General features: G+C 40.4%; 1 protein-coding gene across 3 annotated transcripts; it reads left to right on the top strand.

The window, feature by feature from the left end:
• Nucleotides 1-15,887, top strand: nek3.S (NIMA-related kinase 3 S homeolog). Of its 3 annotated transcripts, NM_001091706.1 has the most exon segments (16): nt 1-130; nt 2,050-2,171; nt 2,291-2,384; nt 4,038-4,042; nt 4,045-4,131; nt 4,408-4,491; nt 5,126-5,193; nt 6,266-6,352; nt 8,540-8,594; nt 9,776-9,976; nt 11,253-11,343; nt 11,818-11,943; nt 12,512-12,637; nt 13,634-13,765; nt 13,865-13,994; nt 15,256-15,885. In NM_001091706.1, coding segments are annotated over 15 exon segments (1,473 nt in total). In that variant the 5' UTR covers nt 1-130; nt 2,050-2,054; the 3' UTR covers nt 15,326-15,885.
• Nucleotides 15,888-17,749: the final 1,862 nt, after the last annotated feature.

Genomic DNA, 17,749 nt, shown 5'->3' with positions numbered 1-17,749 from the left:
GGAGGAGCGCTCCTCCAAACACGGAAGTGAGCCGTGACACATTTATCTCCCAGGAAGCAGCGGGCGGAGCCTGAGTGCCTGTATGGACTCTGCATCCCCAGTACTGCTGCACCCAGTCTTATTTTATCCGGTAAGAGAGCAGGTAACATTGCTATTGATTTACTCGTGCTTTCACTTGGAATATCTCTCATTCTATGGGCAATGGACAACAAATACAAAAGAAGTGACAGTGCCTCGCTGCACAGCACTGCCATATTCATCTTTACTGGCTTTAAGTCTGCAAATAAGATAAAAACCAATCTGATTCCGTCTGAAGCCAGTTCTCCTTCGAGCTTCCTTTAGTTTGTATTTGGTTGCTAGGATTACAGACCCTAGCAACCAGTCAACGTTCATTTTAAAAGCAGTGTTCCCTTTAAATAAATAGTTGGCCTTCGTATGATGTAGATATACTGATGTTCTGAGACAACTGGCAGCTGGTTTCATGTTCTTTTTTTATAGTTTTCATTGTATTTAGCTTTTTATTCATTGGGTCTTCCATTTAGAATGTACGCTCCTATCTTCTTGCAAGGGTCCAATTCACTCTAGTGACCAGGCTGTGGTTTGAACGAGAATCTGGAGGCTAAAGAGAAAGATGTAATTAAAGGTAGGGATGCACCGAATCCACTTTTTGGGATTCGGCCGAATCCCCCGAATCCTTCAGGAAAGATTCGGCCCAATACCGAACCGAATCCTAATTCGCATATGCAAATTATGGGAGGGTGGGGAAAATGTTTTTTACTAATTTGTTTCGTGACAAAAAGTCACTTGATTTCCCTTCCCACACCTAATTTACATATGCAAATTAGGATTCAGATTCGGTTCGGCCATGCACAAGGATTCGGCCGAATTCGAATCCTGCTGAAAAAGGCCGAATCCCGAACCGAATTCTGGATTCGGTGCATCCCTAATTAAAGCTAACAATAACAATAGAATTGTAGCCTCATGGAGTTATTTTTCTGCCTTTGTCAGTGATCTAGGAGAGAGACGCAGAAGGCAAATAATTCAAGAATTATAAAATCTGCCCCCCTTTTTAACATGATCTTATTCAGTTGGGCTTATGTAGAAAACGATGTCTAAACACTGCCTGAACTTACAGAAATGTAGGTGTATTTTATTACAGTGACACCAGATTGAAAGGAAATCATGGTGTTGCAGGGACCACCCCATCCCCATCCCTCCTTGAAGGGTTTTTTCACATTTAATTAACTTTTAGTATAATGTAGAGTGTGATATTCTGAGACTATTTGCAATTGGTTTTCATTTTCTATTATTATTTGTGATCTTCGAGTTGTTTAGCTTTTTATTCAGCAGCTCTCCAGTTTGCAGTTTCAGCAGTCTGGTTGCTAGGTTCCAAATTACCCTAGCAACCATGGACTGATTTGACTAAGAGACTGGAATATGAATAGGAGAGGGTCCCGACTAGAAAGATGAGTAATACAATGTTGCAATAACAATCAATCGGGTAGCCTTATAGAGCATTTGTTTTTTTTAGAAGGGGTCAGTCATCTGACAACCATTTGAAAGCTGAAAGAAAGCAAATCATTTAAAAACTATAAAAAAATAAAAAATAAATAAATAATGAAGACCAATTGAAAGTTGCTTAGAATAAGCCTTTCTATAACATACTAAAAGTTAACTTAAAGGTGAAGCACCGCTAAGAGCTGTCAATTTGCACTTTTATTATGCTTGGGTTTCTGATACACTGACACCAGCAAAATAATGAAAAACCACTTGGGCATGCAATAAGAGGGAATAAACCAATGTTTTTTTCAGCACATACCCAACCTGAACAAATCTATATATACATTAAAGGGATATATACAGTACATTATTTGATTTAAATGGAGTCTATGGGAGACTGACTTTCTGTAATTCGGCACTTTCTGGATAATGAGTTTCCAGATAACAGATCCCATACCTGTATTTCTTGGTAATAAGTACAAATGTGCAAGAACATTTCAGCCATTCTTTAAACTACAAGAATGTAAGTGTTATGTCTTTTCTCAGCAGACAGCATGGAGCAGTACAACATTTTGAGAGTCGTCGGAGAGGGGTCGTTTGGCAGAGCTCTTTTAGTCTGTCATGTAAACAGTGACCAAAAATATGTCATGAAAGAAATAAGACTTCCCAAGGTTAGAACAAACATTTCATTTAACATTTAATGACTGCACATGAACAGACCAAATACTGGTAGTATTTTATTCAAATACCTTCCAGTCCTTTCAAATGATAAGTCTTTTGCTCTTTTTAGTCATCACATGCAGTGGAAGATTCCAGGAAAGAAGCAGTCCTGTTGTCCAAAATGAAGCATCCGAACATTGTCACATTCCGGGAATCATTTGAAGGTAAACCTACTATGCTTAAATATATATAACCCCGTCTGTTCAGGAAAACGATATAGTAGTGAGAGATGGTGTCTAGAACATCAGTGTGGTAGTGGTGTTCAGAAAGTTACAGTGGCTGTGGGTTAGAAGTTATAGTAGTGAGAGATGGTGCCTATAGTAACAGTGGGATAATTGTCTCTGGGAAGGGACTGTGGCTGTGGGATAGCAGGTATAGTAGGGAGAGATGGTGCCTATAGTAACAGTGGGGATAATAGTCTCTGGGAAGGGAGTGTGGCTGTGGGATAGCAGGTATAGTAGGGGAAGATGGTGCCTATAGTAACAGTGGGGATAATAGTCTCTGGGAAGGGAGTGTGACTGTGGGATAGCAAGTATAGTAGGGGAAGATGGTGCCTATAGTAACAGTGGGGATAATAGTCTCTGGGAAGTAACTGTGGCTGTGGGATAGCAGGTATAGTAGGGAGAGATGGTGCCTATAGTAACAGTGGGATAATAGTCTCTGTTAAGGGAGTGTGGCTGTGGGATAGCAGGTATAGTAGGGAGAGATGGTGCCTAGAGTAGCAGTGGGATAATTGCCTCTGGGAAGGGAGTGTGGCTGTGGGATAGCAGTTATAGTAGGGATAGATGGTGCCTATAGTAACAGTGGGGATAATAGTCTCTGGGAAGGGAGTGTGGCTGTGGGATAGCAGGTATAGTAGGGGAAGATGTTGCCTATAGTAACAGTGGGGATAATAGTCTCTGGGAAGGGAGTGCGGCTGTGGGATAGCAGGTATAGTAGGGAGAGATGGTGCCTATAGTAACAGTGGGATAATAGTCTCTGGGAAGGGAGTGTGGCTGTGGGATAGCAGGTATAGTAGGGAGAGATGGTGCCTATAGTAACAGTGGATAATAGTCTCTGGGAATGGACTGTGGCTGTGAGATAGCAGGTATATTAGGGAAACCCTGTTTTTGAATGCCTTTTAATTTCCTGGTGTCCCAGCATACTATAATGCTGTGTAAAACAAAAAACGGTGTAAAAAGCTGTGTAAAATAAATGGCAAATGTATTAAGGTGAGTGTAGCAATGTCGGAAGTTATTCGTAAAATTATGCGTAAAAAATATACGCTGTTTTTTTACACTGCTTTTCACATGGCGAAGCCTGGCAATGTGTGGTGTATTATCCCTATCTTCTTTACGCATCATAAATAAATATGCCCCTAAGTGTGCCCATGATGGCTGCCTTGATTGCTTTGATACCTGTAGGAGAAATAAATAAAATATAAATAATTTGCTTAACTACCATACCTTACATACTGTATGTACATATAATACACAAAAGCCATGAATATCCTGTAAATTATATCCTTATAAACGGTGAGTTCTGATGTCATCAGTTATAAACGGTGAGTTCTGATGTCATTTCTGTCACATGACTCACTGAAATTTGTTTATTATAATAAATAAAGTACCCCCAGTTGTAAAATATGAGGATATTAGAAGTTACCTCGGAGTTCCATGACCTGTATAAAAACACTCGGCCTTCGGCCTCGTGTTTTTATATGGTCATGAAACTCCTCGGTAACTTATAATATCCTTATATTTTACAAGAGGGGGTACTTTATTCACTATATACTACATTTTTAGATAAACAGTTAACTTGTTATATCCTAATGCCAGGAGATGACTTTATATCGTAATGGAATATTGCCAAGGAGGTGACTTATTGCAGAAAATCAAACTTCAAAGAGGAAGACTATTTACTGAACAGACAGTAGGTGTCAACTGTTATTAAATGTGAGTTGGCTAGTTACCCATATGTCTCTGCAGCTAATGTTAAAGGATGACTAACTTAGTTGATGGTATGCATACACATTTAAAACTTGGGGAAAAAAAGCCTTACAAAACCAAAAGGAAATATATAATGCGTTAAAGAAATAACACGGCATTTTTTAACATGCATAAATATGTTTTCAGAAGAATAGTGTCTAGTCAGGCACCACCACAAGCACTGCTTATGTGTTTAATATATTTCTATTTTTCTTTACAGATACTACAGTGGTTTGTACAAATTTGCCTGGCAGTGCAGCATATTCATGAGAAGCGGGTTTTGCACAGAGACATCAAGTCCAAGGTTAGATACAACTACCAGATGTTTAGAGTTATTCTACTTAAAGAAACAGTAACATCAAAAAATAAGTTTTTTAAAGTAATAAAAATATAATGCAGTGTTGCCCTGCACTGGTAAAACTGCTGTGTTTGCTTCAGAAACACTACTATTGTTTATATAAATAAGCTGCTGTGTAGCAATGGGGGCAGCCATTGAAAGGAGAAAAGACTCAGGTTACACAGCAGAAAAGCTCTGTAGAACATTATGGTGTTGTCTGTTATCCACTATTTAACCTGTGCCATATAGTGTTTTTCAATTTCCACCATTGCTACACAGCAGCTTGTTTATATAGACTATAGTAGTGTTTCTGAAGCAAATACATCAGTTTTACTAGTGCAGGACAACATTACATGATATTTTCATGACTTTAAAACACTTTAATTTTTTGAAGTTATTGTTCCTTTAAGTGCCTTTTTAAGGCACTTAAGTAGAATATGTTAATAATAACATAAATCCATAATTCAGACCAACACTTATTTGATTACAACCCTGCAACAGGTATATTTCACAGTTCTAAAGCATTGCTCCGTTACCTTGGCAGATTTAATCATCATTCTTACTATTATATCTTTCTCTGCTTGTTGTTTTATCCCGACAGAATATTTTCCTTACCCAGAACTGTAACATAAAGCTGGGGGACTTTGGATCTGCACGGATTCTTACCAGGTACCAGGTATTTAAAGAAGTGCAAGATAAATGTTAGAATTTAGAAGAGTTAAACCAATTTTGCACTGATATATCGTGAACAAAGTACAGTGTTTTAAGCCTAATTCCTTTACAGGACAAGGAAAGTTCAACTAAAGATGTAGGCTAGAAATGTTGTACATTATGTTTTGTGCTTCTGTACCAGCCCAAGGCAACCACAGCCCTTTAGCAGTAAAGATTTGTGCCTCTGAAGATGCCCCAGTAGCTCCCCACTTTCTTTTCTGCTTATTCACTGCACATGCTCTGTGCTGCTGTCACTTACTGAGCTTAGGGACTCAAAATATACAGTACACATAGAATATAAATGTCACAGTATGAGGCTGATTAGTAATTAATACAGATAATTACTACATGGCAGCCCAGAAACCAGTGCAATTAGCATCAGAATTTAATAATCAGCTCTGTAGCATCAGTTTATATTACAGGCCAACCTCATTTTCTGCTGGATAATGTACGACAACCCTTAAGCTTAGCTTCTCAACAGCTGCTCAGTCACAGACACTTTCCAAGATGGTGACCCCCTGTGACAAGTTTGAAGTCCTGGATCATTGCTGCTATTGACAAGCTGAAACTTTAGGCTGGTGCAATAAGTTCACTACTGTATATAAAACATGGCATTTTTAGGGTTTGGTTCTCCTTTAAAGGACAAAAGTTAGGCACCCCAAGTGATTGCAGTTACTTACCTGAAACCCCAGGCCGGTGCTTCTATCAGGAGAAAATTGCCCTGTACTGGGATTCTTCCAGCGAGCACCACAGAGCGATTGTCTTCTGGTTTATTCCTTTTTTTTTTTTGTGGGTGCGCATGCACAGTAGAGCGAAAAGCCGAACTTTAACAAAAAAGACGGCTATTTAATTCTACTGCGCATGCGTCTGCCTCAAGAAATTTGAAGAAAGAAGAAGCTGGAAGAAGATCGTTCCGTGGTGCTCGTTGGAAGATTCCCAGGCCGGTCACCGTTTATAAGGATAAGGATATAATTTTCAAGATATTCATGGCTTTTGTGTATTATATGTGTTTATTAAATTTTTTCTGCAGTCCAGGGGCTTACGCTTGCACATATGTTGGGACCCCTTATTATGTGCCTCCAGAAATCTGGGAGAACATGCCATATAACAACAAAAGGTAATGGGTCATTGACAAACACATTATTATCACACCATGCACTGTTTCAGGCTGCGTCATTGATATTCAACTTCTAGCACCTTAGGAACTTTCACTAGAACCTGGGAATAATAGTTCAAATGTGGTGATTAGGCTTTATGTAGATCTTGCTTGTACCAACCTTAGCTTAAGGGCAGGGGCACACGGGCAGATTCGGGGAGATTCAGTCGCCTGGCGACTAATCGCCTCTTCTTCGGGGCAACAATCTTCCCGAAACTGCCTTCCCCCTGCTATAATGAGAAAACGCCAGCGCAATGGCACTCGTGGCGCTTCAATTTCCAAAGTTGCCTCGAGGTAACTTCGGGCGACTTTGGAAATCGAAGCACCGTGAGTGCATTGCCGCAGGCAATTTTTCATTTTAGAAGGGGGAAGGCAGTTCGGGGAGATTGTTGCCCCAAAGAAGAGGCGATTAGTCGCCAGGCGACTAAATCTCCCCGAATCTGCCCGTGTGCCCCTGCCCTAAAGGGGTGGTTCACCTTAAGTTCATTTTTAGTATGTTATAGAACGCCTAATTCTAGGAACTTTTTTTTCAGTTGGCTTTCATTTTTTTCTTTTTTATAGTTTTTAAATTATTTGCCTCCTGATTCTTTCCAACTTTTGAATAAGGTTCTTTGACCCTATCTTGAAAAAAAGATGCTTCGTAAGGCTACAAATCTATTGTTATTGCTACTTTCTATTGCTCATCTTTCTATTCAGGCCTTCTCCTATTTATATTCCAGTCTCTTAATCAATGCATTGTTTCTAGGGTAATGTGGACCCTAGCAACCACATTTCTGAAACTGCAAACTAGAGAACTGCTGAAGAAAAAAGCTAAATAACTCAAAAACCACAAATAATAAACAATGAAACCCAATTGCAAATTGTCTCAGAATATCACTCTCTACATCAGTGATTCCCAACCAGTAGCTCATGAGGAACATGTAGCTCTCCGACCCCTTGGATGTTGCTCCCAGTGGCCTCCAAGCTGGTGCTTATTTTTGAATTTGTGGCTTGAAGGCAAAATTTAGCCGCATAAGAACCATGTGTTCTGCCAAACAGAGCCTCCTTAAGGCTGCCAGTCTACAGCGGGCCGATCACATCGCACATTATTTGCATGACGATGTTGCTCTCCAATTTTTTTACATTTAAATGTGGCTCATGGATAAAAAAAGATTGGAGATCCCTGCTCTACATCAAACTAAAATATAATTTAAAGGTGAGCAACCACTTTAAGGTGGTGTAATATTGAGGGGGAATCGCAGCCAGCACGCAGTAGACAGTTTCTTAGAGAAAGTCAATTTATTTTGAAACTTAAACTCAAAGTAGATTTTCCTCAGCAGAAAGTAAAATTAACATATAATAAACAGCTTACTTCAGCTTGTGAAAGTCCTTTGGGTTTACAATGTCCAAAGCAGGCCTGGTCAGTCCACTTGAGACCAAACAACAAACCCAGCAAATGTCCAATATTAGCAGACTTTAGTCCTTTGCACACAAGGATATATGGTTCAGTCCTTTCCCTTAGCCTGTACAAAGACTTGCAGCTCACAGGCTCCAGGCACCATTCTCTCCACCCCAATTGCACCTGTGACTCCTCTTTATGCAGAGTCAAAATCAGGTGTGTACCTGGGTGGAATACATGCTGCTTAAAGGGACCATAGCCCAAATAATGGGGAAATATACCTCCCGTCAAGGATCCAACCCTGGTGACCTCTACAGTGGTCATACACTGCCAGATCTGCTTGTTTGGTGGATATGGGGCTGAATTTGCTACCCATGTGCAGGTCTTAACCAGACTTATTTGATCGGTGACTAGGAGACAAGCAGACAGGGGCATTTTGTTTGCTGCTGCTTTCCACCATCACTGGACTCACTGAGGGTCATTTATCAACAATGGGCAAATTTGCCCGTGGGCAGTAACCCATGGCAACCAATCAAACTGCTGCATTCATTGTTCTACCTGCAGCTGGCTTTAAAAAGCTAATCACTGATTGGTTGCAATAGGTAACTGCCCATGGGCAAATTTGCCCAGTGTTGATAAATGAGCCCCACTGTGTGCCATAGCCCATACTGTGTACTTGTGCCACTGGTTTCAGGAACCATAGAAGTTACCATTAAAAAACCCTTTTGTTTAAATACTTATAATATCTTTCCTTGTTTTTTTTTTTCTAGTGACATCTGGTCCTTGGGGTGTGTCTTATATGAGTTATGCACTTTGAAACATCCTGTAAGTATGTTTCTGCTCAATTATGGGAAAAAGAAAATAAGTTTACATAGAATGTTCGTTTCCGCATAAAGTACAGTTTGCCACTGCTACGGTTGCCACCCGGCTGGTAAAACACCTGCCAAGGCCGGGGCCGGTATTACAAATTTACCAGCATTGTAGTTGCCGGTAACTTGTAATACCCTTAAGAAAAAGCCCTTGGCCTGCCCCCAATTCGATCAGTACTTAACTTTTTTTTTAGGTTTCTGTCCATCGCGCATGTTTCTCCGCCCCCTTTTGTGTCACGGTGCATGACTCCGCTCCCTTTATGTCATGGACCGCCCCTTAATGGGCCCCCGGGCCAGTCCCCTCTGCGGATCAGATTAGACAAAAAAAATACTTTTTTTTAGGTGCCTAGTCATTCAGGAGCGCCTTCAAGGATGCGCGCTCGGGGGTCGGAGGGGGCCCTGGACTTTAGGAGGAGGATTAATGTGCATACGCCTGCTTCTTATCAGAATATATTGCGCATGTCAGTGTTGACACTGTGAGCAAGCAAATGGAGGGGAGAGTTGTTCAGGGTGAGGAAGAGTCAAATGTAATTGTATGTAGCTTGCTATGTCAGTACTATGCAAATCCAAGTAGGGATGCAAGAATCCAGGATTCGGTTCGGGATTCCGCCTTTTTCAGCAGGATTCGAATTCAGCTGAATCCTTCTGCCCAGCTGAACCGAATCCTAATTTGCATATGCAAATTAGGGTCAGGATGGAAATCCTGTCAGAAAACAAGGAAGTAAAAAATGGTTTCCCCTTCCCACCCCTAATTTGAACGGATTCGGGGGTTCGGCCGAATCCAAAATAGTGAATTCCATGCATCCCTATCCAGAAGGGTTTAATTCCCCTTTAATCCATGATTTTTTCATTATTTATCAAGTGTGAAAACTATGAATCCAAACGTACGACAAGTAAAAATCATGTAGAAATCAATAGAAGTTCCCTTTCTTTTCTTGCAAAAATCAGCCTTTCATTCATAGTTTTAGAGGTTCTCAGACATCAAAATGTTCATTGTCGTACAACTTTTTCATTAGTAGACAAAAATGGTTTTCTGATTTTATTCAGAGACTATTTTCGTTCTTACTTTTTGTATTTGTTTCTTTTAATAACTTTCACGGCATTCATTTTTTTAAAGAACTTTTTTGTTTACTAAAGTTCCAGGCAGGCAGCTGGAAAAATCTAATTCTCAAGATTTGCCAAGGATCCTACAAACCTCTACCAATGCAATATTCCTATGAATTACGCAGTCTCATCACCCAGATGTTCCGGAAAACCCCCCGTAGCCGTCCTTCTGCCTCCACGATTCTTTCCAGATCATCTCTGTCTAAGCTGATCAGAACAGCCTCATCTACAAAGGTAAAAAAGTGATAATACAAAGAATAGATCTATGTTAGAATGTGCTGATCTGTGTGTGTATAGATAGTGTCTCTGTAATGGTGGGAAACTTTACTGGAACCAATTATTTATATAAATAAGAAATATCCAAATGATATATCCCTTTAAATGCTGTTATGACCTCAGGGCTGCCATCAGGGGGGCGCAGGGGGTGCAAGTGTCCCAGGCCCAGGCCTGAAGGGGGCCTGGCAGTGCTGCACTTTCGAAAGAGTCGGGATCCCCCTTGACAACGGCCGAAATGCGGAAGTGCCAAAAACCGGAACATCCGAAGTCCCGAAGTGGCGAAAAGTCCCTAAGCCACGAAAACAGCCAAAATTGAAGTTCTTAAGCAGCGAAAAGACCCAAAGTCATGAAAAGAGGCGAAGTTGAAGTCCTGAAGCCATGAGTTCAATTCTACTGAACACCAATTTGTGTTTTTTTGTTTTGTTTTTAAAACCCTGGCCACCAATGTATTATTTTAATATTCTATAGGCCCCTGCCACCAATGTTTTTTTTTAAAAAAGTATTCTTTGGGGCCCCAATTTTCTTTTTAACTTGCAAGGGCCCTGGCGCCGATGTTTTTTTAACCTAACCACCGATTGTTTTAAAAAAAACTTTTAAGGGAGCCTGGCACCATAGTTTTTTTTTAACTTATAAGGGGGCCCTGACCATCAATAGCTTTTTATAACGTGTGTGTGTGTGTGGGGGGGGTTACCTTTTTCTAGCACTGATGTCTGTGTGGACTTTAAACTGTGTGTAGTGGGTGGGATCTGGGGTGGCCCCGAAAATGTTGTTGTATGGAGCCCCATGATTTCTAATGGCGGCCCTGTATGACCTAGTGAAATTTGATGATTGGAAAGTTGTATAGAGCATGTTGCGTGGTATATAGGCCTTTACATATGTCTCCTCTGTACTCCCAGGTCTGAACTGAGATTAAAACTAGGCCCTGGCATTTCAAGTACACAGAGGCCTAAGCAGCCCGAATAAGTAGTGATTGTCAATGGCATCTTACAGCAGTCCCTCTGGCATTTGCCAGAATCCATAAATTGGCAGTCTGGGCTTGTGCACGTCCAACACTCATCAAAGGGGAGTGCAGTTTAGGGTAATTCCCCACTGGGCGATTTTTACTTTTTTTTTCACCAAGATGCTTTCTTGCTAGCAACAAGAGACCAATGCTAGAGATAACTACCCCTCCCAATTCAATGGCAATGGGAACTGCTGCCGATTATTCATGGCTTGTTTTTTCTTATTTTTAAAGATTTCTATTGACCAGTCTCCACAATACCACAGTACTGAAAATGCGGTTGCTCCACATATGCTCACTCCACAAGCCTTTGAATCCAGATATGGTAAGGAATATAGAAAGCTGCTAAATCGATTCAACCGCTTTCAAACATTTAAAACGCTTCTTATTACATTCATGGACATTGGCAATAACATTTTTTATTTTTAATATGTTTACTTGATTATAGCAGCACTTATTTATATCATTGCTGTTGTGCCTCATAATGTGAGCATAAAGTCTATTAACCATAGTTAGTTAACCAGGGCCTGATTGCCTAAAGAAGCGCCCGAGAGCGCACGGTCCTAGCGCCCAACCTGCACAGCCATCCCCCCGTGCAAACGCATGCTTTTTTTTGAGGAGCTGCACATTCCCAGTGCTCCTCAGAAAACAGCAGGGCAGCATGTCAATATTTTGCCGTCCTAGGCCCAGGCCTTTGTGACCTCAACATAAATCCGGGCCTGTAGTTAACAGTAATCATGTAGTAAGATAAAGTGTTCTTTGTTGTAATCAAAAAATACTTCTGTATTCAAACTTGCAGAAACAGATCCCAGTTCTCCAGGATTAGAAAGGAAGCAATGGACAAAGGAGCCATCACACACTGTCCTAAATAAGTTAGAAAATGCTTCTATACTCACTGCAAGTATAACAGCTGGAAACAGTTCAGGTGAGTGGGCAGAAAGCTGAATATTCCAAGGGATATGTAATAAAATGACCCTAAGGTTACAGAGTAGCAACTGTGGAGGTTAAGTATTAAGGGCTGGAGGCTGTTACATCCCCTGTTTGTATTACCTCTACTCTATGTGAGTAGACAGCCACCGTCGTGTTTCACTGTTTAGGTATCCTAAACTAAAGGATAATCCTATTTTGCTGGAGTAGGATAAAAATATTATGCCATTATTTGGAGCTTTCTGGATATTGGATTGCCATATAACAGACCCCATGCCTGTCCAATGCTTTAAAAGTTAAGCATAAAACACCTAATATAGCAGTTACAAAACTGGGGCTGGACTACCTATGGGACCCTATCAGTAATGTTAGAAGGGGTTCACCAGCCTGTAGGCCAGCATTAGATCTGTAGCACACACAGGATGACCTCTGCTCTGTATTTGTTCAGTATGATCTGACTATTAATTGTGAATTAATGAAATCAGTTAGTTCATGACATTTAATTTACAAACAAGTTATTGGTGCTTTGGTTTTAATCAAAAAAGATGAATGTATCCTACATGCAGAAACTGATCCCAACTCCCTGGAGTTACAGAGAAAGCAGTGGAAGAAGGAGCCCTCGGACACTGTGCTTAATAAGCTAGGGAATGCCTCTATCCTAACCTCAAGCATAGCAGCTGGAAAGAGTTCGGGTGAGTTAACAAAAACAGAATGACCCAATAAAAATGAGAGAGATGTCCTTTAACAAAATTAATATGCACAAGATGTGTTGCTGATTATTGCATGGAGTGAGGCTGGGGCTTTCACTGGAGCAAGGTTGGCAAAAAGCAATGTCAGAATTGGCAATACGATGTTGTATCCATTACCACTACATTGAAAGAAAACTATACCCCTCAAACAATATAGGTCTCTATAAAGATATATTGCTTAAAGGAAAACTATACCATTTTAAAAAATAAGGACAGCCCCCTGGGATCGTATGAATCACGGTGCACACAAACATACCAACAAACCATACATGTTAGGTCACATGAGCCAATTAACAGACAGAGTTCTGTCTTTTGCTTCCACACTTCTTCCTGTTACAGTTAGAGCTGCAGTATTTCTGGTCAGGTGATCTCTGAGGCAGCACACAGATCATCATGAAATGGTAGTTCAAGGCAAAAGATGTAAAAGGGCAATATTTACTTAAATATATATCGGTATGACAAGATTCTTTAATATTCCACTAAATTTGATATACACTATTGTTGCTCAAGTATTCATTTTGGGGGTATAGTTTTCCTTTAAAGCAAGAAAAAGTATTATTAGAAGAGAGTGGGTAATATATTTATTGTGCACCCTGGTAGAATAGTGGAGGTAAGTAGTACTCCAGACTGCTGTTGTGTGGGATGTGCTAAATATTGGCCAGATAGATGGTCCAGTATAAGGAAGTCAAAAATCACCATGGATACACTGGAGTAGCCCGTAATATGTAATATGCATGAAAGAATAAAGGGGAAGGCAAATAATCAGGCTTAATACAGGTTCATGCTGATATATTACATTTGAACCGTGAAATCATTGCTACAATATATGTTACAATCTACTTGCCATACTATAAAATATTTTGCATCATCCGCTTTCTTATATGTATAAGCTGTATATCAATCATTCGTGGTTCATTGCAATGCTTCTTGGTTCTTCAGACTGTCCCAGTAATTATGATGTGAATGATCAAAGAAAGAAATGGAAAAAAGAGTTTCCCGAGACACTAATTAATATTCTACAGAATGCCGACTTGAGCTCGGCCTTTGAAACGTACACAATATACAAAGCAAGTAAGTGAACGTTATTTCCCTTGGGCTCAGTCTATGAATTGCCAAAGATTCGGGCAGCTGTGATAGTCTAAGTGAATTTAATTCTACCTCATCCAACAGAAGCCCCCGGAGACTGTCTCAGAGGCCCCCTTGATAGTGACTCCCAAGCCCCTGATGTGACAGACAGCATAGAAGCAGAGGTTGCTGTTGACACAGAGAGATTTCAGTTGAGATCTGATGATGAGGACACGTAAGTATTTTATGTCATGGGACAGTTGGCTGAAATCATAACACTCCACCTTGGCTATAGTAAGAAAAAGCAGATATGGGGCCCAGTCTGACTCCGTAGAGTAAACAATAGCAATGCATACTGACCCTCTGTTTAACCCCATCCTGTCCAGGGATGTCTTTAGTTGTGGCAAGTTTAAGGCACATTAGACATATATAGGACTACAACTCCCAGAAACACCTTGAACAGTAAATGTCACCGGCTTGTCTTACTATTACACTTTTACCTGACTTTTCCTGCACCATCCTTCTCTTCCAAGTCTCTGTATTGGTCTTCACTTCTGTGTCAGGTAGAGTCTTGTGCGGGTCCATTTTTTTGAAACCCTCAATTTGACCCACATGTTTCCACTACCCGACCTTACAATAGGCCAACTAACCTTACGACCCGGGAAACATGCAAAACCGGAAGTGACGTCACATGTGCCTGGAAGTGACATCACAATTGGCCTGAATTGACGTCACTCTGGTGCCGAATCTTCCTAAAAAACTGAAAAACTGGAAGAACCACAAGGGTGGGTGGGAGGGATCAAGCCTGCATGTTTGTTGGGTTACCCGCGGATGCCCGCATGGCCAATGAATCTGGGACGTTTTGCCCGAGACCTGACCACTTTGCAGTTATTCTCTAAGAATTGGGAGGTTACAGGCGCTGACTAAGAAACTTGCTTGGTTATTCTGGGGGTACCCAACCTGATGCAGGACTTTAGTGTCATGAGTCCTAGAAAGTAGTTATTTACAACTCATAAGTGTATTCCACCACTGACTATTTGTGGTATATTTTGCTCACCTATTATTAAAATTTAAAACATGAGGTCAATAACAAGATTGTGTAAGAGCAAAGAAATACTAGTATAAACTACTAGTATAAACTACAATGAATTAGGGATGCACCGAATCCAGGATTCCGTTCGGGATTCGGCCTTTTTAAGCAGGATTAGGCCGATTCCTTCTGCCTGGCCGAACCGAATTTCCATATGCAAATTAGGGGCAGGAGGGAAATTGCTTGACTTTTTGTCACAAAACAAGGAAGTAAAAAAATGTTTTCCCCTTCCCACCCTTAATTTCCATATGCAAATTAGTATTTGGTTCGGTATTCACAAAGGAATCGGGGGTTCGGCCGAATCCAAAAAAAGTGGATTCGGTGCATCCCTACAGTGAATACTGTTATGTGTTGCATTTATTTTAATTAATTTCAAGTTCACAAGATCTATTTTAACTTTCTCCAGGGACTTTGAAGAAGATGATGCTGATCCTGATTGGATATCACAGCTGGAAAAATGGACACACGCCCCATAATTGTAAAGAAAATAATGAATAAACTATAGCGGTTCTCAAAACGAACACCCTGGGCCAGATGGCAAATATCCTACAGCCACTCTATGCAGTGTGTTGTTAAAGGTATAGCACTTAAAAAGGTCCGACCTTGATAATCAAGTAATAGTTTTGCATCAGGGGGTTTGTAATTAGAAGGTACACTACAGACATGATTAAAACAGATGTAGGCCATTGCAAGGTATAACCAAATGCTCATGTACTGTATGACTGCATCATCAATTTCAGCAGTGAATAGCACTCGGTACATATTTATTGTTAGAGATACAGAGATTGTTGTACATCAATGAGCATATTTATTACACTTTTCTTTTACACTGCTACTCTGTGCAAAAAAAAATTGTGATGGATGAGCGCAGTTTTTCTACACAGTGTTTATAATTGGCTGCTGCTTTTTATACTGCAGTTGTGCTACAATTATGGGCAAAATGAATACGCAGCTTGATAAATACACCATCAAGAACTGTAAGCTGTTATTTGTAGTTGTATTTTTTTACAGTAAACCTTTCATTTGGATTTTTTCATGTAGAGTGTTATGTGCTTCTTTATTAAATATGACATACAGTAGAACCCCCATTTTACGTTTTTCAGGGGACCAGAAAAAAATGCTGTCAAATCCAGGAAAATGTAAAATCTGGGAAATGTAGTATGCGTAATATATAGGTGGGACCACAAAACAACTGTAAAATGAGGGAAAACTTAAAACCAGGGGATGTAAATGATTACCAGCTACATACCTTAAGACTAATTATCTTCAGAATTCTGATTATAAAAGGGAATTACCTATGCCGACTGTTACAATAGGTAACCCAAACCCAGAACAATCCCCAAAGTCCCGTCTCGGCTCAGTCTTCTGCCTCTAACAACCACCTTTCCCTTGGGAAGGAGCCCTCCGCTACTCGGGTGCCGCCAAATCTTAGTGAGAGGACCAGGGAGAGAGTTCTGGGCAGGGAAGGGAACTGCACGTAGTACAGAAAGGACGGGGGGGGGGGGGTCAAGGAACAGGCCGGGTCAATAAGAAGGATCAGATCTAATGAAAAGATCTACTCGAGCACATCTTTTCCTGATTTGGCAATCCATGTGCTAATTTGGCCCCCGGGTCATTGATTGGATCCTAATGCAGAGCCATGTTGATTTGATTTTCACTTAATGGCGAAGCCAAATAGCAAGCTGTAATTTTTAAAAACAAACAATAGCCTTAATTTATATTTTGCCCATCATTTTTTTTAAAGAGAAGAAGTTACAACAGTCCTGTGTCATGAATAAAACTCCTAGGTGTCCTAGGGTTACTAGCTCACCTCTATAGCATCGCTTCGTCCCTACTCTTTTGGGAACACAAGCACAAAAAAAAAAAACTGAGAATTGTGTTCATTGCATACAGGATCAGAAAATCGGCCAACAATAAGGCTTTAGTTAGTCATGTTTTAACAATATGTACACATGTAAAGCTGGCCAAACATGGACTGTTAATTCTTGGCTAGGTTGATTTGGCTACCTGCCTGCTGGGCCAATTTGGACACATCTGATCGCTGACCTGGAATACAGAGAGCTTGAGTGTCCATTAAAGGCACATTCCAGCCTTATGGAAGTTAACCAAACCAGCAGCTACCTAGTTGGGTAGCTGAGCAAACAGTTCAGCTGAAGATCACATACCTAGGCCAGTACAAACACATTTGATCATAATCATTGCAAACAGCTAATTGTGCAACTGTCATCATAAAGGTGCACATTCACTGGCCAACCTCAGTGGTATTTGACCACAACACACTGATCCTTGTGTACAACAAAATTCAAATGCCATTAGAAAGGCTTTATTAAGATTCTTACCATAGTGTTCAGATTAATACTCTGAATTATTTAGGCCAACCTTAACAATCACATTCCCCACACTTGCCTACAATACAGGAATAAGCACAAATTCTAAATTTGCATTGATGCAGCCAGGTCAGCCAAAGGCATCTAATCCCACCCTGTTGAAATGATAGGCATCTAACATTATCTTGTTGCAGTGCTTTAAACTGGTTACCAAAAAGAGGTGCTTTTGGTTATATGGCCAGTCTCACTCAATCAATATACTTGGACCTGAATACAGTACATTCTGAGCAGACTTATATTACATCCATTTATCCTATGGTATTCTTGGCGAATGTCAGCAATTACAGTATCTTAAAACATGGCTCTCCCATTCAAGTGAGTGCCGAAACACTGAGGTTTGTCAATGATTGCATTTTACAGCAGAAGTCATTTGAATTTGGTCACATATAAAAATGAATGAAGTGGTTGAAGGGAAATGGAACAGTCACACCTCTCGACTTGCACTGAAATCAGGCAAGGAATTTGATCACTGTGGCTTGTTGCCATTTGCACCAAAGTATCGTTGATTTAAAT

This window comes from Xenopus laevis, chromosome 2S (assembly GCF_017654675.1).
Source record: "Xenopus laevis strain J_2021 chromosome 2S, Xenopus_laevis_v10.1, whole genome shotgun sequence".
Lineage (NCBI taxonomy): Eukaryota > Metazoa > Chordata > Amphibia > Anura > Pipidae > Xenopus > Xenopus laevis.
This window is presented reverse-complemented; position numbering and strand designations above follow the sequence as displayed.